This window comes from Equus przewalskii, chromosome 10 (assembly GCF_037783145.1).
Source record: "Equus przewalskii isolate Varuska chromosome 10, EquPr2, whole genome shotgun sequence".
NCBI classification, from domain to species: domain Eukaryota; kingdom Metazoa; phylum Chordata; class Mammalia; order Perissodactyla; family Equidae; genus Equus; species Equus przewalskii.
The window spans coordinates 51317598-51343422 of record NC_091840.1 but is presented as its reverse complement, the minus strand read 5'-3'; the positions used below and the strand labels follow the sequence as shown (position 1 = coordinate 51343422).

The following is a 25825-nucleotide window of genomic DNA, read 5'->3' as shown; positions in this document are numbered from 1 at the left end:
CATACATCCTACACTGGGGATTTTATCCATGGGCTAGATGTGGATTTGAATTTCTTCTTCTCGTTTGAAAAATTGAGCTGCATACCTAAATCATTAATCACTTTAAAATCATGCAGATTTTTTCATTGTACATTCTTTGATTGTTTTTGGTATATATAACATTTTGTCTTGAGACAGTGGTTAAACCTAATATAGGTGTTAATCCTCCTTCAACCTTCCTTTCAGTGTTTGATACTTTTTTCCCTCCTTTAAGGTCAAATTAGTAATGATTCCTCTCTGGTTGTGGGGAATCTTGAAGCCATTCTGAAAGGCAGTGGTTTCCAGGCCTGGCCATCAGAATCACTGGGAAACTTACTTAAAGAGGGATTTTCAGCCCATGGCCCCCTGAGAGTGACATAGTGAGGGTGGAGCTCCAGGAAGTACATTTTTATAAAGCTCGCCAGTTGAGTTTGATATGCAGCAGAGTTTGAGAATCAAGGTTGGAGAGGCATGTAAAATCTTCTAAGCCCAGGTTGTTTTTTATCCCCTCACCCCCAAGAATCTGGCAATATAATGAGTGAATTTGACTGGATTTAGGGCTATATAATAGGGCTGGGGAAGAGTTAACTTGGCCTGAGAGGAGGAGAGTTACTAATGTTTTATAGGCTATTACTGCAACTTTATTATATCAAATATTTTTAAAACCTGGCAAATGGTCACTTTCTTTTTTTTGTTTGTTTTGTTTTGTTTTATAGATCGTGAGGACCAGTCAATTCTTTGCACGTAAGTAAATGTTGAATGTTCAGACTTGTTTTTGATTCTGTTGGAAAATAAAGCAATTTTTTTTTTGTATGGGGGGAGTAGAGCAGTAATTTTAAGAGTTGGATGTAAACCTTGCAGTTATCATTTTAAGACTAAGATTATATAAATTGCTTAAATTTGATGTTATTGTTTGGTTGTCAAGCTGGGCTTTTCACTCATTTCATAATGTTAATCTGTGAAGCTTATATCTTTAGTTTGTATGTGTAAGAGTTGACCTATTGCACATTTCAGTATTTTATCCTTATTACTCAATAAACATTATTGATAATGTGCCTGTGTACTGTGTGCTAAGTACTAGCATGTCCCGGTTGAATAAAACAATATCCATGGCAGGAAATGATTAGATTTGCACATTAAAAAGATCATTTTGGCTACAGTGTGGAAAATGGATTAGAGTAAGAGTTGAAATAGCAAGACCAGTTAGGAGGCTGTTCAGTTACCTAGGCCAGAGAGGGTGCTGAATTAAGGTAGAGATGTGGGCGTGAACTTAGAACTGGATGAATTTAAGTGGTGTTCAGTTTAGGAGACAGACTCATCAGGACTTAGTGATTTACATGCCTAAGAAAGAGGAGCTGTGAGAGAAGGTGGAGTTAATCGTGAGATCAGGATGTCTCCTGACTGGGGAATGTGGGAGGAAGAACAGATTTGGAGTGGGAAGATAATGAGTGTGGTTGAGGACACCTTGACTCTGAGGTGCCTGTGGCTCATCTAAGTGGTGCTGTCTCCTCGGCTGTTGGATATGTAGATGGAGAGCTGGGGAGAGAGCTGTGCCAGAAGTGTCGATCTGACGAGTTGGCAGCATGGATGGTAATGGAAGCCATGCTAGTGGCTTAGAAGAATGTGTTGAGAGAGAAGGCAGAGTATGGAATCCTGAAGAAAAGCGACATTCAAGGGTCAGGCAAAGGACAAGAAGCCACAAAGCTGCAAAGACAGCTAAAAATGATCCACCATAGAGGCATGAGGAGACAAGAGAGTCTGGTGACACAGCATCCAAGGGGAGAGAGACATTTCAAGAAAGAGGGAGTGGTCAGCATGTCAGATGCTTTTGAGACTGAGACACACAGAGACACGTGCGTTGGATTTAGCAGTAGAACACGGAGGGTGGTGGCAGTAGACTGAGTGGGCTGGGGGTGGGGAGGGAGGTGGAAGCCAGATCGCAGTTGAGGAATGAAGGGGAGATAAAAATGTTGAAAAAAAATCAAAACACCAAGTGTAGGCCGACTACTTTCAAACAGTTTGAGAAAGTGAAAAGAGTAGTAGTTGAATAGTAGTAAGAGACTGAAAGAGAATTTTTGTTGTTATTGGTGGTGTTTTTAATGTGGGAGAGTTTAAATGCTGATGAGGGGGAGAGGGGGAGGACTGAGGGAGCAAGGAGGCAGGGAGATCCAGAGCACGGGGTGGGACGTCTGGGCAGGGCAGGGATGTGGGGGGTGCGACTCCTCTGCAGTAACGGGGTCAGGGAGGCAGATGGGGCCTGATGGAGGTAAACAGGTGTGGAGAGACTGGGAGTTGAGGAAGTTCTTACCTAACGGTTTCTCCTTTCTGTGAAGCAGAACATTTGGTATCTGAGAAGGGGGAGGAGTAGCAGGATAGGTTTGAGGAGAGGAGAGGTAGAAATAGCTGACCCTAGTCTGCTTTGTTGTATACATTTTTTTCTAGCATTGTTTAGCCTCTGAGTTATATAAATTCGCTTTTCCTCGACAACAAACCACTCTGACTCTTGACTTAATGGCTTAAAGCTGTTTTCCCAGCAGTTGCATTGGGCTTGGGCTCAGCTGGGCGGGTCTGCTGACCTGGGTTAGGCTGAGCTGTCTCACCTGGGGCTCACTCTTGCATCTGCTGGGGCGGGCTGACTGTCAGCTGAGGTACCTTGGTCTCCTCTCCATGTATCCTCTCAGTCGCCAGCAGGCTGGCCCTGGCTGTTAATATGGTGGCAGGATTCCAAGAACAGCAAGAGAGCAGGCTCCACTGTCTAAGCATTGTTCAAGTTTCTCCTTGTGTCACATGTGCTGCCATCTCATTCCCAAGTGAGACACGTGGCCAAGGCGAGGGTCAGTGTGGGAAATACTGCCAAAGCGGGTAGATACAATGAGGTGTGAAACAGCTGGGGCCATTGCTATAGTCAATCCCCCGTGAGAGTGTTGGAATGGAACCAGATCCAATCCACCAAAAGATGGAACAATTGCAGTTTCTGCAAGTAGGTACAAATGGGGGACAGTGGAGCAAGAGAATTGAGGATAATGGCAAGAGAAACTGTCAGGATGGACCATGGGATATGCGCAAAGAGCGGAGGGTATTGATAGGGAGGAAGTAGATGGGTCAAAGAACTAGAGGTCTTGAGGAAATAGAACAGATAGTGTTGGGATTCTGGAGTGTTGGAGCAGAAGGAGTAGGCAGTGTGGCCGCAGACGATGAGATGGTAGTGGTTCCTAAGGTGTGGGCACAGGAAGGAGTGAGGAGCTGGAGAAGAGAGGTAGGAGAACGTCATCGGATTTGAGGGCAGCAAGGAGCCGAGGGGCTAGGGGTTTGGGATGTGTCATTCACACGAGGAGAGGAGGGACTCGGCAGCGTACACAAGAGAGATGAAGTGAGAGCAATGGCCACCAGTGAGCCCTTCCTAAAGCTAAATTATTTTACTTAGAGGACTGTTATTTATTCTGAGATATCCTTTCCCTGTATTGAAATAAAAAGTGCCTTTGTTTTTAAGACAAGAGCGGAGGTTTTTGCTTAATGATCTTACTAGGAAAATAAATCCAAATGTCAGAACCGCTGCTGCTGCAGTATGTGACATCAGAGAGGAGGGTGCGAGAGGTAGGGTTTTGTGAAAAGAGGGTCTGGAAACAGCATTGTGGAGAATGAAGAGGATGCGGCTGACTTTCTTCCTGACTCGTGTGTGTGCACATGTGTGATGTGGGAGAAAGAACAGTTTTCACCTGAGGAAGCTGCCTGAGGGAGAGCCAGGGTTCAGTAAGGCCAGCAGGAGGAGGGAGTGGTGAGTAGAGGCTGAGGATGTAGATGACGTTACTCATGGTGGAATGGGGGTCCCAGAGTGCACAGAGGAAACGGTGGGGGTGGGGGCAGAAAATAATAGAGTTTGGGATCAGGAGAAAGAAAACAAAATGTGAGAGCAGAGTGTGAGAATGAAAAGTGACCAGAGGAACTCACGTTTTAGGCAGTGAGCAAGGATGGTGGGGTGTGAGTCTGAAGGATTCCCAGCAGAGTTCATCTCTCTGGGCCCATGGTGGACAGAGGAGGGGACTGGGGTGTTTGGAAGGCAGCAGGCTTGGCTGGTACTTATGGTTTCCAAGGGTTCCTACTCTGGTGGGCAGGCATGCAACCACATTAGTTTCTGGACCCTTATGCTTGTCATAGTTCCTGGTGGCTTCTCGAACAATCAGTGTGCCAGGTGGACGTGGGTGGTCTGATGAACCTACTAGGCATAGAGGCAGGTGAGAAATGATATCAGGCAATTTATAAGTAATTTGGTGTTATTGGAGCATAAAGTATGAAGTAGGGAGTAAATGTCAATTTAAGCTCAACATGTCTAGAAGTTAACCTTTGTTCCTGTACAAACAAGATCCATCTCCCAATTTCCTTATTTCTGTCATCCACACTATGTGTTTCAGGACTCAAGGCATCTTGTGGTCTGCTTTGACTCCTTCCTCTTTTTCATACTCCTGTTTCTGGTTAGTCACCTCCTTTGACATTTCTTCTTTCTTCCTTGTCCCTGCCCGGCCCATCACCTAATAGTCCATTTCTGGCCTGTTTTACTGGTTCATAGCTGACTTCCTTGCCTGTAGCCTCTTCCTCCCTCCAGGGAGGAAGTATGCCCCATTTGAATCCCACCGATGCAAGTTCCAGCCCACGTTGGTTTTCTCGAATCAGGCCCTTTTTATATATACTGCAGTTCATTCTTACTGATTTGGGTTGTATGTATCTTGTTTTGCGACTAGATGGTACCACAGGAACTGTGACTTACCTTGATTGCTTTTTAATAATCCCCTGAGAACGGCACACCGTTCTGAAGATAGTATGTACTTAGGAAATGGATAAAATTTCAAACAAAAGAATGAATCTCTTAAGTAGGAACCAAGAAAACTGGCTTAAGTACAGATTAGGAAGTTTTAGAAACTAATGATACTGTATGTGTTTTCAAAAGGTAAAACCTTTCTGATACCATTTTAAAAAGGCATTATCTTTTGAAACTTTAAACCTACACAAAAATAGAATAGTATGTGACTCCCGTATACCTATCACCCACTTCAATGATTTTAGGATTTTTACCACATTTTCTTTACTTCATTCCTCCCCCCATTTTTTTTAACCTTTGCTGATGGATTTCCCCAAGTTTGTGTTTAAAAAAAATTCAAACCTACTGAAAAGTTGAAAGGATGGTACTCTAAATGCCCATTTATCCTTCACTCAGATCTGCCTCTTCTCTCTATACACACACAAGCACTCTTTTTTTAACTATGTGCAAGTCAACTGCAGACGTCTTGACACTTTATCCCTAGATCCTTCAGCAGGTGTCTCCTCAGAACAAGGGCATGCCACATAACCACAGCGCATTGTCACACTTAAGAAGATTAACAGTGATTCAGTAATATCATCTAATATAGAATCTATATTCAAATTTCAGTAATAGTCCTCAACATGTTTTTTATAACTTGTAAAAATCCATGATCCTGTCAAGTTTCACTGCTTGCATTCGTTATGTCTCTTCATTTCAATTCTATATCCTAGAATAGTCTTCTCACTTTTTTCTTCGTTTTATTTTTTTATTACATTGGCTTATATTCTTCAAAAAGTCAGCTGTCTAGAACCTGATCTGCAGAAGTCTTTTAAAAATTATCTGTTGCAATGCAGTTCTGACACCCACTTCCCAAGGCACACTCCTTCATGTGGTGCCCACACCGCAGACACCAGCCGCATTCTCAGGGGTTCCCAGGCTGCCATACCTCTGACCAAATGGCTACAAATTTTGGAGTTGCCACTACTGCCTCAGATTAGATAATTTGCTGGAATGACTAATCCGAGCCAGCCAAAAGAACAGACACATAGGATGAGGTCTGACAGGGTCCTGTAGGCACAGCTGCCATGTCCTCTGGACACATACCCTCCCAGAACGTGATGTATATCACCAACTAGGAAGCTCACCCAAGCTTTGGAGTCCAGAATTTTTGTCAGATTTCACTGTGTAGACATGATCAATTGAATCATTGGCCACGTGACTGAATTCAATCTCCAGTCCCCTTCCCCTCGCAGGAGGTCGGGCTAGTGTCACTTGGCTCAGGGACCTAAACCTCTAATCACCAAGCTTATCATTCGGCATGGCCAGTCTCCATCCTGGAACTATCTAGGGACCCACTATGAGTCACCTCATCAGCACAAACTCTCAGGGCCCAGCATAAATTACAAAGACCTTCCAAGGACTTAGAGGCTCCCTCTCAGGAACTGGGGACGAAGACCAGCCAAATTCTTTACAACATCAATTAATAAAGTCCAACAGCAATGTAGTCATTGAAACTCCATGAAATGAGCGTATCACGTGAGCCACATTCCTCTGCTTATGAGCTAGAGAGGAATACTGGTTGTGTGTCGCCTGTCTGCAGTGTCATGGTAGCAATAACCCTGCAAACGGGAAGCAGGGGCAGCACTTACCCCTCTCCTCCTCGGCTAGGTGGTTTGGCCACTTGGGTGACCATTTCTGATGAGGACTTTTTGGAATGTCTGGAAGTAGGAAGCGCTTGGGGAGGGAATGACTGCTGTTTGACGGAAAGAAATGTCAGTGAGCACTGATTTTGCTTTTGTCGCAAAAAGTGACCATTACAGGCACCAGCACCTGTAATTGGATGGTCAGCGTCAGTTTAGACTGACGTTTGTCATCAATTAATAGCTTGGATCTATGAGGTAAGTCTTCTAGCAACTGTAATTTTTGGGGGGGGCACAAAGCATGAGTCATAAATACCATATTTGTTGTCTTTTCTTTCTTTTAAATTAACTTTTCCCAACATTTTATTATGAATATTTTCAAACATAAAGCAAAGTTGAAAGAATTTTGTCAAGAGCGACATATCTGCCACCTAAATTCTACCATTAGTATTTGACTATACTTGCTTTATCATACACTGATCTGTTCATCCCTCTGTCCATCCATCAATCCATTTTATTCTTTGTCTTGGGAGGAAAATTTCCTTTTCCAACTTGGATCCAGTGGTTGTGGGCCTGCAGATTAACTGCCAATAGAAAGATTAACAGGATAAAAGGCAAGGTTTATTTACACATGCATATGGGAGTACTCAGTGAGGAGTAACTTGCTGAATAATCAGAAATAAAAGGTTTATATGTTAAATTTGACAGAAAGGGACGGGGGGGGGGCGGGGGGGGAAGAATTAGGGCTTCAAGGGGAAAGTATGGAGGGTTTTATTGGGCTTTATGGTGCTAATGGGCAGCTGAATTTACTTCCTGGTGCTAAGCATCAGTCTTTTCCTAATCAGGAAACACCGGGATGGGGGTCAGTGGCAGCTGTATTTGGGGGAGGCTTTGCCTAAGATTATCTGTCGCTGATTGTTAAGATGGATTTGGTTTAAAGTAATTTTCATACCACTTTGATGGGCTGTTAATCCCTTCATTTGATGCATTTCAAGTTTTAGACATCACTGCACTTCCCCCTAAATACTTAAGCATACATGACATTAACTAAAGTCCACTATTTACATATTTGTCTTTTGAGACAAAATTTCCATATAGTGAAACACACAAATCTTAAATATACATTTGCCGAGTTACTTGTGTAACCTAAACCTCTATCAAGATAGAGAACGTTACCATCACCCCAGAAAATCCCTCCTGTATCCTCCCAGCAAATCCTACCCCACCTCTTTTAGCCTCACCGATACCACCAGTTATGATATTTAATAATAGCTTTTTTATGTTCATATCTATTATAAGCTACATTGTGACTTGAGAAATATGAAAGTGTGAAACAATGTATCCTAGATTTAGGAAAATATGATTTGTTCTCTGGTGCCTTGGAGGGTCCACCAAATAAAGAACTCAAAGAGTGTATAACTGGGATCTTCTTAAATTTAGTACACAGCTGAGCTAATGAAGTTTTCTGTGTGAGAATAAGTGTTTAGCCAATGTTACTTAGTATTTTTGTTAAGTACCTATGTTTAAAATATAATTGGAAGCAACATTTTTTAAAATTAATACTTAAGTAATTTGATAGCTTCTCTTTTAGCTTTACTTTTTTAATCACTTACTCTCTAATTTACTTTTCCCCCCAAAAGGATGAACATCTGCTTTACCCTCTGGCGTCATCTGCCTACAACTTCCCAGCTAGGCTTTATTTCTGCAGACTCATATCAGGCAGTGTGAGCTCCCTCTTAAGGATCCAAGCCTCCTGCTAAGTCATTATTCTAGTGACCTGCCAAGTTCTTTGGTGAAGACACTCAGGATTTCCTTTATCAAGCGAGAGCTACCTCACACTTGCACCCCCATATAATTGAAAGTGAAATCCTATTGAGTGTAATCCCCATGTTGACTTTCCTTCTCATTAGAATTAAAATTCACCAAACAGTCACCTGTGAGAAAATTACTCTGTTCTCTAAGCCCCGCTTTTAAAGAATTCTCTGTTCATATTTTATGACTAACTGCTGATTGACTCAAGTTTTTCTCCTTTTAAGTATATTTGAGTATAATTGTAAAACAATGGGTGCTTCATATCAGGCTTCTATCAGGATGTGGCAATAGATTATTTATGTTAAGGAATTCTATCTATCATATACAAATATTACATTTAGTGGTGATGACTGAGCCAGCCTGGATTCAGAACAGTTGGTTCTTGCTGTGGGTAATATACCTTAAAAGTTTTAAGATAACCAAATCAATAGAATTGATTAAATAGCTAAGGCAACCAACAAATCCCATAAATGTAGTCAGTTGATCTTTGACAGAGGATCAAAAGTGATACAGTGGAGCAGAGATAATGTCCTTAATAAATGGTGGCTGGAACAGCTAGACATCCTCATGCAAAAAATTGAATCTAGACCCAGACCTTACATCCTTCACAAAAATGAACTCAAAGTGGATCATAGACCTAAATATAAAATGCAAAACTATAAAACTCCTAGAGGATCACATAGATAACCTAGATGACCTTGGGTCTAGTGATGCTTTTTTAGATACAACACCGTGGATCATGGGTATGATCCATGAAAGAAATAATTGATAAGCTGGACTTGATTGAAATTGCAAAAGACAATTGAATTGCAAAAGGCGATATTAAGAGAATGAGATGATAAGCCACAGACTGAGAGGAAATGTTTGCAAAAGATACATCTGATAAAGGACTGTTAGCAAAAATATCCAAAGAACTCTTTAAACTCAACAATAAGAAAATAATCTGATTAACAAATGGGCAAAGGACCTTAACGGACACCTCACCAAAGAAGATATGCAGATGGTAAAAGAGTATATGAAAAGATGCTCTACGTCATATATCATCACCTCTACACACCTACTAGGAATGGCCAAAATCTGGACCATGGACGACACCAAATGCTGGCGAAGACGTAGAGCTCCAGGAGCTCTCGTTCATTGCTGGTGGGAATGCAAAATGGTACAGCCACTTTGGAACACAGTTTGGCAGTTTCTTACAAAACTTAAACATACTCTTACATAAATGATCCAGCAATCATATTTCTTGGTATTTACCCAAAGGAGTGGAAACTTACATCCACACAAAAACCTGCACACAGGTGTTTATAGCAGCTTTGTTCATAATTGCCAAAACTCGGAAGCAACCAAGATGTCCTTCAGTAGGTGGATGGATAAATAAACTGTGGTACATCCAGACAATGAATATTATTCAGTGCTAAAAAGAAATGAGCTAGTGTAGGGGAGGAAGACGTTTCCTCTGCCCACTCTGGGTCCTTCTGGCCAGACAATGAATTAAATTCACATGAGAATAACAGGAGAAAATTAAACAAAGCTTTATAACATGTATACAGAGGAGAGGCTCAGGAAAACTGAGCAACTAGCCAAAATGGCGGAAGCTCTCTCTTTAAATACCATCCTCAGCTAAAGACAAAGGAGGATGTTGGGGGTGGCAGGGAGGCAGTTATGGCAGATGAGCAGAAAAGCACAGTAAACAAGAGTAAGATTTTTATGCAGATTTAAATCCTTGCCTTCTGCATTGATAAGTGTTTCTAGAAATAAGGTCATCCCCCCCTTTTTCCTGGTACAGAGAGGGAGACACCTTTACAGATGGAGATTTCCTTTACAAATGTAAAAGTCTCTTTACAAAGGGTAACTTCTGCTTTTCAGAGTTTCTCTCATGTCTGCAGTTTTTAAAAGTAACCAGCCCAAAATAATCCTCATGCCAAAGAGATGTATCTTGGGGTGGCCAATTCCAGTCCCCCACGCTAGCAAGCCATGAAAAGACATAGAGGTACCTTAAATGCATGTTGCTTAGTGAAAGAAGCCAAACTGAAAAGGCTGCATTCTTTATGATTCCAATTATATGACATTCTGGAAAAGGCAAAACTATGGGGACAATAAGTAGATCAGTGGTGTGGGGGGTGGGGGAGATAAATAGAGCAAGGGTTCAAGGCCAGTGAAAATAGTCTTTATGATACTATAATAGTAGATACAAATAATTATACGTTTGTCCAAGCCCATAGAGTGTGCAACACCCAGAGTGAACCCTAATGTAAAGTATGAACTTTGGGTGATTATGATGTGACAATGCAGATTCATCCTGGATAAAAAATGTATCATTCTGGTGAGTGATGTTGATAATGGAGGAGGTGATGCATGTGTAGGGTGGGAGTATTTGGGAAATCTCTGTACTTTCCTCTCAATTTTGTTGTAAACCTAAATAAATAAAGTCTTTAAAAAAATAAAAAACTTGAACCCAAGCCTATCGTGATTACAGAATTTCAGCTTTTCCTAGTAAGCTACTTTCTAACAGAAGAGAGTTTTGAAACTGTAGGAAATCACCTACTAATATTATATATCTATATGTTGAAGTAATATATATGTGTTGTTTTTCAATTGGAAGTTATCTAAAGCAAGAACTTCAGGCAAAGGGTTTTTTGAATCTAGGCTGAATTTGATGTTGCGAATATCCAAGGAGAATAAAAACAAAACCAGTTAAGTTCTGGGAATGGGGGAAATACCTGTGGTCCAAAAAAGATTCAGAGAAAGATCCCAGGCGTGATCATGTATTAATGATCTGTTTCACTGCTTCCTAACACTGTTGTTAACTACTTTACTGACACTGTAGATTCATAATTTAGAGTTTAGTAATTCAAATTACCTCATGTATGTTGGATGAACAGTTGAGTGGACAATCATGAGTAATCTTTATTGAATACTAATTATATGCTTGTTGAATATTAATTATCTACTAATTATATGAATAATTAGATGGACTGTATTTTTTCTTAACAACCTTATATGTTAGAAGCTATTATCATTTTAAGATGGAGACTATAAGGCTCATCATGTCCCCTCGTGGGATCTCAACGTTAAGGTATTGGAATACATCTGTCTTTGAAACGGTATTTTCTACAGCAAAGTTACCTTAGATCCGAAGTATGTAAAATGTAGTGGAGTTCATAAGCAATCGTTGAAGTACAGCCCGGGAAGTGTGACAGGCAAGGAAAAATGCTTAAAGGACACACTGAAGCATGTCCAGTTGAGAAAGCACAACGGCCAACTAAACTGAAAAGGAGCAATCATAACTATTGGAGACAAGTCATCATCAGTCTAACTTAAAAGCTCATTTCTTAGCATAATAAAAAATTATCTATTTGAAACTAACAGCCAGCATCAAGATTAGCCTTGAAACACTAAGTATTTTGAGTAAAGTTAAGAATAAAACAGAAAACCACCATCATAGCTGTTAAGAAATTACACTTGAAGAAAATCCAGATTCTTCCCCCTGACTCCGGGATATGTCACATCCACCCCCTTCCTACTTCATCACGTCTCTGCCTTCCTGCTTATTTATATCAAATGTGACACACTAGCTGCCAGTTCCCGGAATATACAGAGCTTTTTTCTGCATTGAGGCCTTTGCATTTGTCTTTCCATCCGGCTAAACACTCTGCCCCCAGCTCTTCACTGCCTTTGCCTGCTCATCTCTCGGGAGGCTCTGCCCTGACTGTCACATGTGCAGGGCGTTGTCCTCTGCTCTGCTCTGCCTGTCCCCTTTTGGTCTTCTCCTTGTTTCCTTCATAACATTCCTCACATCCTGTAATCATCTTATTTATTTTTCTTTATTTTATGTTTCTTCTCCTAAACTTGGGCTCCACAAGGGCATGGACTTTGTTCACCCCTCTATATCTAGCACTTGGAAGAATGGCCAGTACATAGAAGTTGATTTGTAAATATTTGTTGAATGAATGAATGAAAATCATTACCTTATCTCTGTGCCCGTGGTAGCCAGGCAGAAAACATAATGGTAATAAAAGGACACTAAGGACGGGAACAAAAAATATGAAAAAGAGTCTAGAAATAAACTTAACAAAACATGTAGAACCTATATTCATGTTCAACAGTGTTTGTCAAGCCCTTACTATGCTAGGCACTGGGATTTCAAAGATGAATAAGACAAACATCCTCCTTGCTTATTTTGAACTTAGAAAAATAGAAAATTTACCTGAGAGACAGAGATGAAGACATCATTTCTCCTAAAAATAGCATATATATTAATAATATTTAACTCAAAATTCCACCTGTTGTTTTTTATTTGGGGAGATGGGAGAGGCAGAGCAGAAGAAAATTACTTGAGGTTTATCAGAAAAAATAAACCTCAGAGACTGCTTGATTATTTTAGTCATTTTCAGAACTACTGCAATATGGTACTGGCTTTGGAATAAGCCGTATGTATAACGAGTAAGCGTAAGACAAAGATAATGTTTCAAATCACTGGAGAATGACTACCCTTGTTAACCATTGACACTGGGATGTGGGCTGAATCATTTGGGGGAAAATTAGATTAAATCTTTACCTCTAACCATAATTTTTTCTTAGACTTTTAGATTGATTACAGATATAATTATAAAAGTGAAACCATCAAAGTTCTGGAAGAAAATAAAGATGGATTTAACAATAGATCATATAAAAATGAGAATGTAGGTGGATATAATCTTGGTGTAGGAAAGGCCTTTTTAAGCATGAATAGCAGGCAGAAACCTTCTAAGAGAAGGTTTGATAGATGTGAGTACCTAAGATATAAAACTTGTAGATGCCAAAACAAAGAAGGGGACGATTTCTAGTAGAACAGTAGATGGTGGGTGACAAGCTTTATGCATAAAATATTTTTATAAACCAGTAAGTGGGTTGTATCTAGAGAGATCTGGGAGCTAGAGAGGATCTAATCCAGTTCCTGCATTTTACAGAGAGGGTATTTCCTCACTTAGAGCCGCACAGCTAGTGGGTCAGGAGGATCCCTCTGCCCAGCTTCTCTGCGGGGGAGAGTGTAGGTATCCGCGTGCAGAGTCAGGAAGATAATGCAACTAGCAAACCTACTGAAAAATTGAAGTTGTGAACAGTTCAAATAGTACAATTCTAAGCACAATTCCAAGAGAGGGTCAGAGTTTGTTAGAAAAATTAGATTTTTCAAGCCTTAGATGTAAAACAGGCTAAGAAGATTATTAGTTGGCGGTGTATGTAATAATATTTTTTAGTTTCTGGGTATTTTTTTTAATTAACTAGATATTAAAATTTTAATTTTAACCCAAATCAAGACTTTATTGATTGTCAAGGTACAAAGCTTAGGGAACCTTAAATATTTGAGCAGAGAAGTCATAATTTGGGTATCACTGTATGCTAGCCGCTTACCTGAATTTCAAGCTTAGGACTGAGTTGAAATGAAAAGCAGCCTTTGAAATGTGCCATCCTTGTTTGAAAATGTTAATCATATACAGTGATGGCATTTGTCCCAGTTCATAACAAAATTCATAGTATTCATTCATTTTCTCTACAAATTACATACTGGCTATATGTCAACACTTTGCAAGGTTATGTGGATTAAAAAGAAACCAACAAATAAATAAACGAACACACAAGTAAACATGCTGGAGGCCATAGTCCTTGCCTCAGGGAACCCAGTGTGGGTGTGTACAGGTCCTACGTACATACTGGTATCAAGGAGAGAACCATCGTTAACCTGGTGTGAGAGAGACGAGCTGAGAAAGCTTTAAGTGGCTTAGAAGATGAACATGAGTAACAAGTGGTCACCCGAAAGTTCATTCATTTCCTCCAGATTAAGTTGTCTTAATAGAATTGTTTTGGGAATTCTGTTTCCAGTGCTGAGCATCTTTCTGGTGCTGAGGAATTTCTTCACAATGTTCTAATAAATTTCACTTGTCTGGCAAAACCCCCAACTCTAAGAAAAAAAAGTGTCGTGAACATTTTCCTATGTCCTCTTACTGGATCTACCAAAAAAATGTTTGGGTTAATTTAAGTCCATTTAAAAAATAATACATTTTCTCATAACTGCTGGTAGGGTTTTTTTTTCCTGCTTACTCTTTTTTTATTTTCTGCTAATTCTGGTTCCAACTCAGTTTTATTTTGTCAATGATAATTTTGGATTGTATTCGCTGTGCTTTCTTTAAAGCAGCCTATGTTAATATTTCTTCCAGGGGTGAATCAGGTGCTGGGAAGACAGAAAACACTAAGAAGGTTATTCAGTACCTTGCTCATGTGGCTTCTTCACATAAAGGACGAAAGGACCATAATATTCCTGTAAGTTTTCTGTTGTTGTGTTTTCAAGTCCTAGGTTTATTCTTTTATAATTTCAGAAACAAGACTAAGGAAGCAAGTCAACTCAGTGCACTGCTGGAATCGACAGCTCCCTTGTCCCCGTCCTCCAGCCACCCCACCCAGCAGCTCTTTTTCCGCTCAGGAAGGAGCAAGTTGATCAGGAAATTGCTATTAACTAGCTATTCTAACAGGGAAAACTGGAATTGTGGTTGTGACTTGAAGCTTAATTCTTGCAAAGATTTGGTGAGAATTGTTAAAAATTGATGAGGAGTGCTTATGAAGACTTTTTTTTTATTTTTGAGGAAGGTTAGCCCTGAGCTAACTACTGCCAATCCTCCTCTTTTTGCTGAGGAAGACTGGCCCTGAGCTAACATCCATGCCCACCTTCTTCTACTTTATATGCGGGACGCCTACCACAGCATGGCCTGCCAAGCGGTGCCATGTCCACACCCGATGTCCAAACCGGCGAACCCTGGGCCACTGAGAAGTGGAACGTGCGAACTTAACCGCTGTGTCACTGGGCCGGCCCCTTATGAAGACTTTTTATTCTCCACCAAAAGAAGATCCTCAGATATTTTTTGCAGTTCTTTCTGAACTTAACTTGCAGCGCAGCCTGTTGCTACTGCCCCCAGCAGTTTGAGGAGAGGATAGAAATTTGGGGAGAATTGATGATAGTAAAGGGCTAAGAGTGTAAGAGTCAGTTATCATTAGTTTGTAGATAATGCAGAAGCGTTAGTTAATGCGGCCTGAGAGGATGCCCACCAAACCAGCTGTCATAGTTCTAAACTGCACGTGGACTCGGTGCTTTGGATGTGGCTCACTACCAGGGAAAGACCCAAACTTGCTAACATTTGCATTTATCTGTTTGTAACAAACAGCAGGAATCACCTAAACCAGTGAAACACCAGGCAAGTGCTTTCCTTTATGCTTCTTAGTCTTGGGTGTTTGCGCTAACTTCTGTCTTTAGACTGAGTCTCTACTAGAAGCAAGTGCCATTAGTTCTGAGTGAAATCTATTATGAAAAAATATTTAATTTTGAAAATTTGTTGCTTAGAGGCTTATTCCTTTATGAGAAGCAGCATGCTGTTTTGCTTTAAATTTGTTTTCTAGTTGAATTCGATATTTATTTAACCTTTTATCATGACATTGAATGGCATGTTTCTGAAGTCTATAAACTTAGGGTTCATATGTCAAACGCTAAGTGGAATTATATTACTTCTTAAACACACAGAAGCTTAGCTTTGTGCCACACGTTAAATTTTGAATTTGGGGCTGCAACTTTAAAAGTTGTACCTCTTGGGTTAACAAATTTCTAATCTATTAAAATTTTATGGCCTATATGTATTTTAACCTAGAGGCCTCATTATATTTAATTTATAAAATCAGAATTTTCTTTATCCAGGGCAAGTAGTGAAGGAGTGTTATTCTTCCTAATTGTCAGATGCCCGCCTTTTTGGCTCCACAGAGCGTAGCAGTGGACACGACCCAGAGCATTTCCTGCTGCCTGGGAGGAGAGGGAAGCCAGCTGAGCCAGGTGCCGTGGCTAGAATGGGACATCCGCACTTGGGCTTAATCCCTCCCTAACACTGGAACAGTTTTGGTTTGTCTGTCCTCCACAAGCATAACGATATGAAGCTAGTATAAAGCAAGAAACGATAACGTTGAGTTATGGAAGTAATCTATTAATATAAAGAAGCTATCATAAGTATCTGAAAGAATAGTGACAGACGCTAAGATTTTCAGATATCTTCCTTAAAATTCTTAAGAAATTCTCAGACACCAAAGCTGCACTCTACCTGTGAAGGCCTATGCTGTTCTTTTGCTCCTTTAGCGGCAAACCAGACCATTGATAGAAATTGGGAGGGTTAATGAATAATCATTATCCTATAGGATATTTATAAAGGCTTCTTTGCCAGTTAGAGCACTAGACCAGATTAGCTTCTCTTTGTGCTCTAGAGGCACATGCTAAATGACCTTTTAATATGTACTGAGATCACTAGTGAAATCATGTTAAATAATTAATGTGCAAATTTAGGTTTTCCAAATCCTGTGTGGAATACGTAAATCATTATTGTTAACATTCCGTTTCGATGTCATTTTAAACTACAGAGTGGATCCCTGTTGTATGTGAGTAGCATGCCCCCCTGGGTTTTACTTTGGGTCAAATCAATCTCGGGGGAGCAAGTTCTCTCAAAGAAGGCAGCCGCTTCTCTGGGCCGAGCTTCTGTCGTTGGTTTGCATGTCTTACTGCATGAATTCACTGTGCACATAACTGTCAATGCTGCTTTTCCCAAATTTATTTTCATAGTGGTCTAGTCAAGTAGTAGGTATGCTTATGTTTTTAGAAACATGAGCAGAGCAGTGGTTCTTGATTAATTTTTCTTCCCCAGCACACCTGAGGAAGATGTGAGATACTCATGAGTGGTGGGGATGGTCGTACCCTCGGGAGGGTCATATCAAGAAATTATTTCTCTCCCTTCCTGGGATGCCCCTCATTCATGACTTCCTCACCCTCGTTTGAGAATGACTGCCATAAAGTTTTACTGTTGAAAGTCTGTACTTTGAAAGATCACTGTTTCTTTTGGTTTGATATCACTGGTTTGTGAATTTACATTGAACTTTCTAGGAAAACCTCAGGTTCTCAGGAGCATTTTATCACTAGATGGTAGTATGAATTGTAACAACAAAGAGGAAGGCATTTCTAGGATCCTGATTTTGTGAGTCTTTTATTTATTGTCTGTTTGGTCATTCTTTTTCTTTAAACAGCATTATTGAGGTTTAATTCATGTGCCATAAAATTTACCTATTTAAAGTATACAGTTCAGTAATTTTTTAGTATATTCACAGAGTTAGGAAGTTATCACTAGAAGTTAATTTTAGAACATTTTCATCACCCCCAAAAGAAGCTCTATGTTAGGAATCACCTTCCATTTCCTCCCAGCCCCTGGAAATCACTAATCTACTTTCTTTCTCTACGGATTTGTCCATTCTGGGTATTTTGTATGGATGGAATCATATAATATGTGGTTCTCTGTGGCTGCTCTTTCACTTAGCATAATGTTTTCAAGGTTCATTTCATCAACGTCGGAGCATGTATAAATACCCCGTTCCTTCTTATGGCCGAATAATATTCCGTTATATTAACTAGGTCACATTTTGTTTGTTCATTCATCATTTGGTGGACGTTTGGATTGTGTCCACTTTTTGGCCTTTACAAATAGTGCTGCAGTGAACATGTGCATACAAGTTTTTGTGTGGACATACATTTTCAATTTTGGGGTCTATATACCCAGGAGTGGAATTGCTAGGTCATGGTAACTTTCTGTTTAATATTTTGAGGAACTGCCAGACTGTTTTTCAAAGCAACTGTACCATTCGACATTCCCACCAGCAATTTATGAAAGTGCGGTTTCTCGGTTTTCTCGCCAACACTTGTCATTGTCTTTATTATAGCCATCCTGGCAGTGCAAAGTGATCAGTCTTTTATATTTACTTTATGTTTACCTTTAAATCTTCATTATGAAAATATGAACAATTGTAACAGAAATCAGTTTTCAAAATTAAGGTCGCAGTATTTAAGAAGTAAAAGTTAAATAAATGTTTACCTGTAAACTTCTGGTGTACTTTTTATAACAAAGTTCAGTCTTATTTGGCTTTACCCCCACCCAGCTGAAAGTACAGTGCCATCTTCCCTCAGCAGAGGTTGCTGTTCCAGATCCTCAGAGTCTGGCACACTGTTGACTGCTGCTCCAAAGCCTGGGGACAGTGCAGTTTCAGAGCAGGTTTGAAATGACAAATTTCTAAAACTTGACCATCCCCTAAGAAGGATTCCTTCCAGCCGGCCCACCTGCCCTGCTGCCTTCGTGTTATCCGCATCCAGATGGCAGCTTCAGGATAGCTTCACATCTCCTGGTCTAAACTGTCTTGAAACCAGAAGAAAAAGGTGATAGATACCAAGTAGCAGGTACAGAAATTGGAGCCTGCCAGTTGAGGTTAGCGTCTGGTTCTCAACTTGGTGATTAGTTGCTGTCCCCGACTTTCAACCCTCTTCTTGTGGTGGGTAGGACACCTGCAGCTTTGCCCCGTCAGGCCTGCAAGGTGCAGCATGATCCCCTCCTGAGTCTCCTTGCTGGCTGAACTGGAGTTTTGAAAGAGGTATATATTTTTTACCAATTTCAAACTCATCCTATATCACGTGTATATTATACACTATATAATAAACACAAGAGTACAGTTTTCATCACGATCGGTAAACCTTTGAAGCGTAGAATTCCACATTCTTAGAACTTTAACATTCCCAAATAACATTTCTCGTTACCATATAGAATAGAAACAAGGGACATTGCCTAGTCAGTCCAATGGAAACGGTAACACTTAATCACTGCCCTCTGATGGATTTTTATTTATTTATTTTTTTTTTGAGGAAGATTAGCCCTGAGCTAACATCTGCTGCCAGTCCTCCTCTTTTTGCTGAGGAAGACTGGCCCTGAGCTAACGTCGTGCCCATCTTCCCTACTTTATATGTGGGATGCCTACCACAGCATGACTTGCCAAGCGGTGCCCTGTCCTCACCTGGGATCCGAACCACTGAACCCCAGGCCGCTGAAGCAGAATTTGCAAACTTAACCACTGTGCCACCAGGCCGGCCCCCGTCTGATGGGTTATAAATGGCTTCATAATTTGATTGAGAAGTGTTAGTGCTATTTGTCTAAGTGTGAAATTTCTCAACACAGAAATATCAAATTTAATGGTAATTTCTTAATTTAAGGCCATGTTTATATGTTTTATGATATTATCTTTATGTCAAGATTTTTGTGATTCATTTGAGTTTTTGAGATCTTTACTTGGTCTCGTTGAGGTCACAAATCCATTAGGAGAGAAGTAATACCACAACAGTAATGTAGTGGTCCCAGCAGCAGGGACGTGGAGTCTGTAGTTGCTATGGTGACTCTGAGGACCCTTAACCTAAATCTTACTGCCACCTTTGGGTCACCACCATCCCCTCCCCAAATACTACTAGAATGTTTTAGGACCTGTGATTACACTTTCATTCAGCAGACATTCACAGAACATTATTTTGACCTGGTACTGACTGAGTTAAGTGCAGGGAGGGGATAGAGTCAGTTACTTTAAGCCAGGAGTCTTCTGAATAGAATCAGTACACCTCTCTCTCTCTCTCCCTCTCTCTCCCTCTCTCTCCCACTCACACACACACAGGAGAAAAGAGAAGAATCAATAAACTTGACCCAAAGAATCCTTGTAGCCATGTCTAGGGAATATTAAAATGGGGTATGCAATACTTGCTTTATCTCCAAGTTAGGAAAACATTTTAAAGGTAGATTATTATTTAAAGTAGTGTTATTATGATTTGGCAGCGTAGAGTGTAATTTTAAGGGATCTGTATTCTAATTCCTTGATCTAACAGCCGATGTTTAATGTAAAGTTAATGCCCCAGTTATCAAAAGTCAGTATTTTTCTTACAGTTTCTACATTCTGATCACAGAGTGAATGAGGTAGAAAGGCTTCTAGAGCCCAAACAATTGTTGCAGAACCGATACACCAAGGGCTTTGCAAGATGTTGATCATAGGCACACTGATGGAAGTAAGCACTGACCTCAAGAGATATATCACAGAATGATAATTAACATTCTTAACGATGATTCTCAGTCATTAAAATTGGTTCAGGATACCATGTTTAAGAAATTTTGGTAGCATACTATATTTAGAAAGATTTGCATCAGAAGTAGTCTGGTTTTTTGAAGTCAATAAACTAGAAGATTCACTGTATAGGGAGCATATTATCTAATGTCTGGAAAGTGAGTTGATCCTATGTAATGAAATTCATGTAGCTTGGGGTGCTTAACAGGGCTGGTTCCTGACTGGTTTCAGTGGAACACAGTTATAGACTGTAGTTAAGACCTGTGAAAATCTGGATAATCCAGATAAGTGCTATAGAGTAGGTGTGCCTCAGGAACACTTCCCACCCTTTCAGCTGAGTGAAGGAGTCCAAACCGGGGTTAGATGCCGAGACCGTATGTGTGGCATATATTTGTTCCTCTTTTGGGATTTGATAATAGTGTACAATCTTGCACTGCATAACGACATTTCAGTGAATAATGGACCACATATGTAACAGTGGTCCCATAAGACTAGTACCATAGAGCCTATGTGTGTAGTAGGCTATACCATCTAGGTTTGGTAAGTATACTCTGATGTTTGCACAATGACAAAAACACCTAATGACACATGTCTCAGAATGTGTCCCTGTCGGTAAGAGACATGTGACTGTAATACATCACTTGGCAACTGGCCATTAAAAATCTTATGTGAGGTTCCCTATATTCCTTTTCTGCTTAGAGAATCACATTTGCTAGCAGTTTTTATTCCTTTCTTCATTTAGGTCTAGAATACTGTGGGTATTTTAAAATATAGGGGTAAGATTTTTGTTTGGAAAAAGCAGATTTATTTGAGTCATATGGTATAATTCTGAAATTACATTCCAGGAACACAGCATCACCTTCTATTACTTTTCATGGCCATAAATGGCATCATGCCTTCTCATATAGCTTTCTGTTGTGTTTTATGAAAGCACATGTTAATGTACTTACATCTTTTGTTTGTAAAATCTGTTTTCTAGTCTAATTTGCATGTAAGTAAAGATACTGAGTAGAGCATACATTATACCAAATACTTGATACTTAACCTTTTAAATTTGAGCAAGAAGTCACTAGTATCACCATCTTTGTCATCTCTGAAAGTGGAGATGAAGACATTGCCCTGTCTACAGCATTAGGGTACTATGTGAAACTCTTGGAAAAATGGCAAGTCTTATACCAGTACAGTGGTAACTATTAGAATTCACTACCTTAAATCTTTGGAACAAGGCAGAGTAGAAATAAACGGAGTATAAGTATCCATATGCTCTTAATATTGAGGTGTCATGCTAAATTTCATTTCATGAACGTCAGTTTATTTTTTTTTCAAAATTCTCTGCCTGATTTATGTGCCCTGTCTTGAAATTTATCTTCTCTGTTCCATGTGACATGTTCTTCTCCTTGTGGACACTTCATAGATGCTAATTTTTTTCCTTTAGCAGAGCCTATTATGAACAAGAATAAAGCCAAAACGTTTGCTGGGTGGCAAACAAATGGAAGAATAAGGAAAAGAGGCAGTATTTTGTTTTGTCTTGTTTTTTCCCTGAGGACTGGGGTAAAGACAATAGATTATCATACATCTGCTTTTATTTATGTGTGTGTATATGTGTAATGTCTTTTAGGGGGAACTTGAACGGCAGCTTTTGCAAGCAAATCCAATTCTGGAATCATTTGGAAATGCGAAGACTGTGAAAAATGATAACTCATCTCGTTTTGTAAGTTCAAAGTACCAGAAACTTTTAATTCCTCAGATTGCTAGTTAATTGTTTATTGTGATTAAGCAAATTGAGTACTTTTCTTCGTAGATTCTAGAGAGAAGCTAATAGATATAGTGTAGGACAGTACTGTCCAACAGAAATGTAATGCAAATCACATGTAATTTTTAAGTTTCTAGTAGCCACATTTTAAAAAGCAAAAAAAAAAAAAAGAGAAAAAGATGTGAAAATAATTTAATCATATATTTATTATGTATAAGTATATAACTATATATTATTGTCTGGATACGTAATTATAGAACCTCTCTGAACTTACTTCTTCACCTTTGCTGGGGGATGATGTATAATACTTGTTACGAGGTTGGCGTGGGAACGAGATGCATGTTGAGCACTTGACACAGCACTGGCCATAGTGAATACTCAACAAATGAATTTGGGATTCAGTGTAGTAAATTGTACTTTTCATACCTTGCTGTTTCTGTGGGATATGGACTTCAGAATAATTTTTAACTACTATTACGTCTCTTTAAAAATTCTTCTCAGCTGTTCAACTATCTTAATTCATTGAAAGCTTTACCTTCTCCCTCAGTTTGACCAGCTCTAACAGTTTGCCTGTGAATATTATCCTAAGTGGTAGCCAGATCAAAATTACTTTAAGGACACTGCCTTCCCATTCCAGCTGCTCAGAATTGACACTTTAATGGCAAAACATCTCTAAACCCACATTTAGCAAAATGGGCTTTCCTTCAGTAACTCTTGCCCTGGATTATAGTCATTAGGATTCAGTAACCCTTTCCACAGTCAGATTGGACAGAGGTTCTTTAATTTCAGTTGTTTCTACTTAACATTGTTTGAGTTAATTCAATGTTTCTCCCCCTTCCTCCTGTATTAGAAGTATTTGTAAAAGTTAAGAAGGCCAAAATAAAAGAGACTTCAATTCTAATGATTCCTTGATGGATAATTTTTGGGGATCTAGTATCATTGTGACATACTCGTTTACTCTGGGAATGTACCGTCATAGTCTTCATGGTAGTTTCTGGTGGCATGGTTTCTTTGGAAGCAACCAGATTTGGGATCCCAGAGGACCCAGTAAACACACAGGTGGCTGGATGACCCTCTGTTTGAGTGGGCTGGGCCTGCTACAGCAAACAGGGGCCCACAGACCGGGGGGCTTAAACAACAGACATTTATTTTCTCACAGTTGAAGGTTAGAAGTCTGAGATGAAGGTATTGGCAGAATATTGATTTCTTCTGAGGCCTCTGTCCTTGGCTTGCAGACAGCCGTCTCCCTATGTCTTCACATGGTTTTCCCCCTGTGTGTGTTTGTGTTCTCTTCTTCTCTTCTTAAAGGACACTGGTCATATTGGTTTGGGGCCCTCCCTAGTGACCTCATTTTAACTTAATTACCTCTTTAAAGACCCTATCTCCAAATACAGCTGTGTTCTGAGGTCCCAGAGGTTAGGACTTCAATGTATGCATTGGAGCGGGGGGAACACAGTTCAGCCCATAACACCCATAGAGATAGTTTAAGTGCAAGAGGCTTTCCAAGTTCTGTGGGAAATAGGGATCTATTGGCTTGGAGCATTGTTTCTTCCTAGTATGATAAAATTAAGAGTCACTTAGTCTAAGTTTGTTTAGTAATTATTTTAGCTTTTTATCTACAAAGTGGGATAACAAATGTGCCTGTGTCAGTAGAAAGCTTGGCTGTGACTTTTGGATTTCTAAAAGATCTGGGGAGACTTAGCTTTGGTTATGGACTGTCTGTCATTCTGTGGATCGTCAGCATTGAGCCTGAGCCACAATTAAATCTTAAATTCTTCCTACTGGAAGCCCTATGTTTAGTGGCTGTATCATGGGATAGAAGACACAGTGAGCTACCAGCTTTGGTATGTGAATCCCTGTGAAGATTTTCAAGGACTTCTTAGTGGAAAATGTTTTATTTTACCACATAAATCAAGTTACCAGTCTGTTCTGATTTCCCCCCCCCAAACCACACTTTAAACTCAGGAGAAGCAGTTTTGTGCTCATTTGTCTCATTTTTGCCTGGAAAAGATAAATTGCTACTAACCAGTCATTTGTGTCCTTTGGTAAAGAATGTAGTGATTCTGTTACTAAGTGGTAAGGATTCATCTGCCTGCCAGGGTTTTTGTGTGTGGGACAGAAAGAAGTATAATTCTGCATTAGTTATCTATTGCTGTGTAACAAATTACTCTAAAACCTAGTGACTTAAAGCATTTATTATCGCAGAGTTCTGTGTGGTGGGTGGTTCTGGTTCAGGGTCTCTCATGAGGTTGTCGTTAAGATGTTGTTGGCTAGAGCTGCAGTCTTCTGAAGGCTTGATGAAGCTGGAAGATCTCCTTCCAAGCTTACCCAGGTAGCTGTTGGCAGGAGGCCTCAGTTCCTCACCTCAAAGTCTTCTCTGCAGGATGTTTGCTCATGACACGGCATCTGGTGTCCCCCAAAGCAAGTGATCCAAGAGAGAGCAAGACAGAAGCCACATAGTGGTTTTTTGGCCCCATCTCGGAAGTCACATACCATCCCTTTGGTGTACTGTGTTGGTCACACAGACCAACCCAGATACATGTGGGAAGAGACTACACGATGACATGAATACCAGAAGGTAGCCGTTATTGAGGCCATCTTGGAAGTTGGCCACCACAAATCATTAGAGAGATTTCCATATTGACATACGTAGATTATAATCTGTAATTTTCATTACTCTAGATCAGTGTTCTCTATTGAGGGCCCCCCAGGAGACATGTGGTAGTGTCTGGAGACAGTTTTGATTGTGCAGCTGGGGGGATGGGTAGTAGTATACGTCTGGCATCCAGTGGGTAGAGGCCAAGGATGCTGTAGAACATCCTATGATGTACAGAACAGGCCTCACAACAAAGAATTACCCACCCCAAAATGTCAGTTATGTCAAGGTTGAGAAACCCTGCTCTAGCTTGTTTCTTTAAATTATAGTCTAAATTAAGGTAATCTCTTTTTGAAATTTATTTGCAAAGTAGTTACTATACGTGAGTCTCCTTAATGCTTGTTATTTACACCTCCTATTCCAAAGGTTGACATAAATAATTCTGGTAGGAGCTTGTTTTACATTCTACTGGTAGGAGGAATTTCTTAGATTGTTTTTCAGCAAGATTGATTTTGGCACGAATACCCATCCAATCTAAATTCACAACAAAACCTGTTTCAGATGAGCTTCCACCTTCCAAAGTGCCTGTACAACTGTATAATAATCTTTAAGTATGCTCAGCATAATATATTAAAAGTTAGTCTTTTTAGAAAAAAGTTTTGATTAAGGCGATGTTCTTATTCGTGTGCAGTTGAGTTAACTATTAAGCACCTTTTCGTCGTCAGGCACTGTGCTGCTTACTTGTTATCTCCATCTGGAGGTCTAACAAATTGCTCAAAGTTAACATATTCCAAATGGAACTTTCTCTTTTCTGTTCACAGTTTGTTCCTTTAAGTCTTATGTCAGTAAATGGTGCCATCAGATCACCTAGTTGCTTAAGCTCAAAACAAAATATAAAAACAACGAAAACCCAGAAAAATAAAATACCTAGGAATCTTCCTCTATTCAGCCTCTTTTTCCTGGCCCATGGCTCAGCCAGGAGTGAGTCCTGTTGGTTATGCTTCCAGAATGTATTTCAAATCTGTCCACATTTCTCCTGCTCCCTCTCCTAAACACCTATCTAAAACCCCATCTGAGGAGGTTTCCTCTACTGTTCTCTATCGCCCTGTCCTGTGATTTCCCTCATAGTACTTTTCACAATCTGTAATTAATTCCTCTGCTTATTGATGCCCTCTCTCTCCTGCTAGAATGTAGGATCTCTGACAGTAGAGACCTTATCTATCTTGTTCTCTGGGTCC

The 25825-nt window shown here is 40.0% G+C and overlaps 1 protein-coding gene across 18 annotated transcripts in view; it reads left to right on the top strand.

Moving 5' to 3' along the window:
- The window catches only part of MYH10 (myosin heavy chain 10), a 145974-nt gene that overhangs the window by 27897 nt on the left and 92252 nt on the right, over window positions 1-25825 (top strand). For 7 of the 18 annotated variants that reach the window (XM_070563363.1, XM_070563365.1, XM_070563372.1 and 4 more), the window contains exons 4-7: window positions 735-762; window positions 14460-14562; window positions 15459-15488; window positions 21857-21949. In XM_070563363.1, the coding sequence (XP_070419464.1) occupies window positions 735-762; window positions 14460-14562; window positions 15459-15488; window positions 21857-21949 (254 nt within the window). The remainder of the gene's footprint in view (window positions 1-734; window positions 763-14459; window positions 14563-15458; window positions 15489-21856; window positions 21950-25825) is intronic. The other 11 variants (XM_008532431.2, XM_008532430.2, XM_070563375.1 and 8 more) reach the window with 2 other exon arrangements.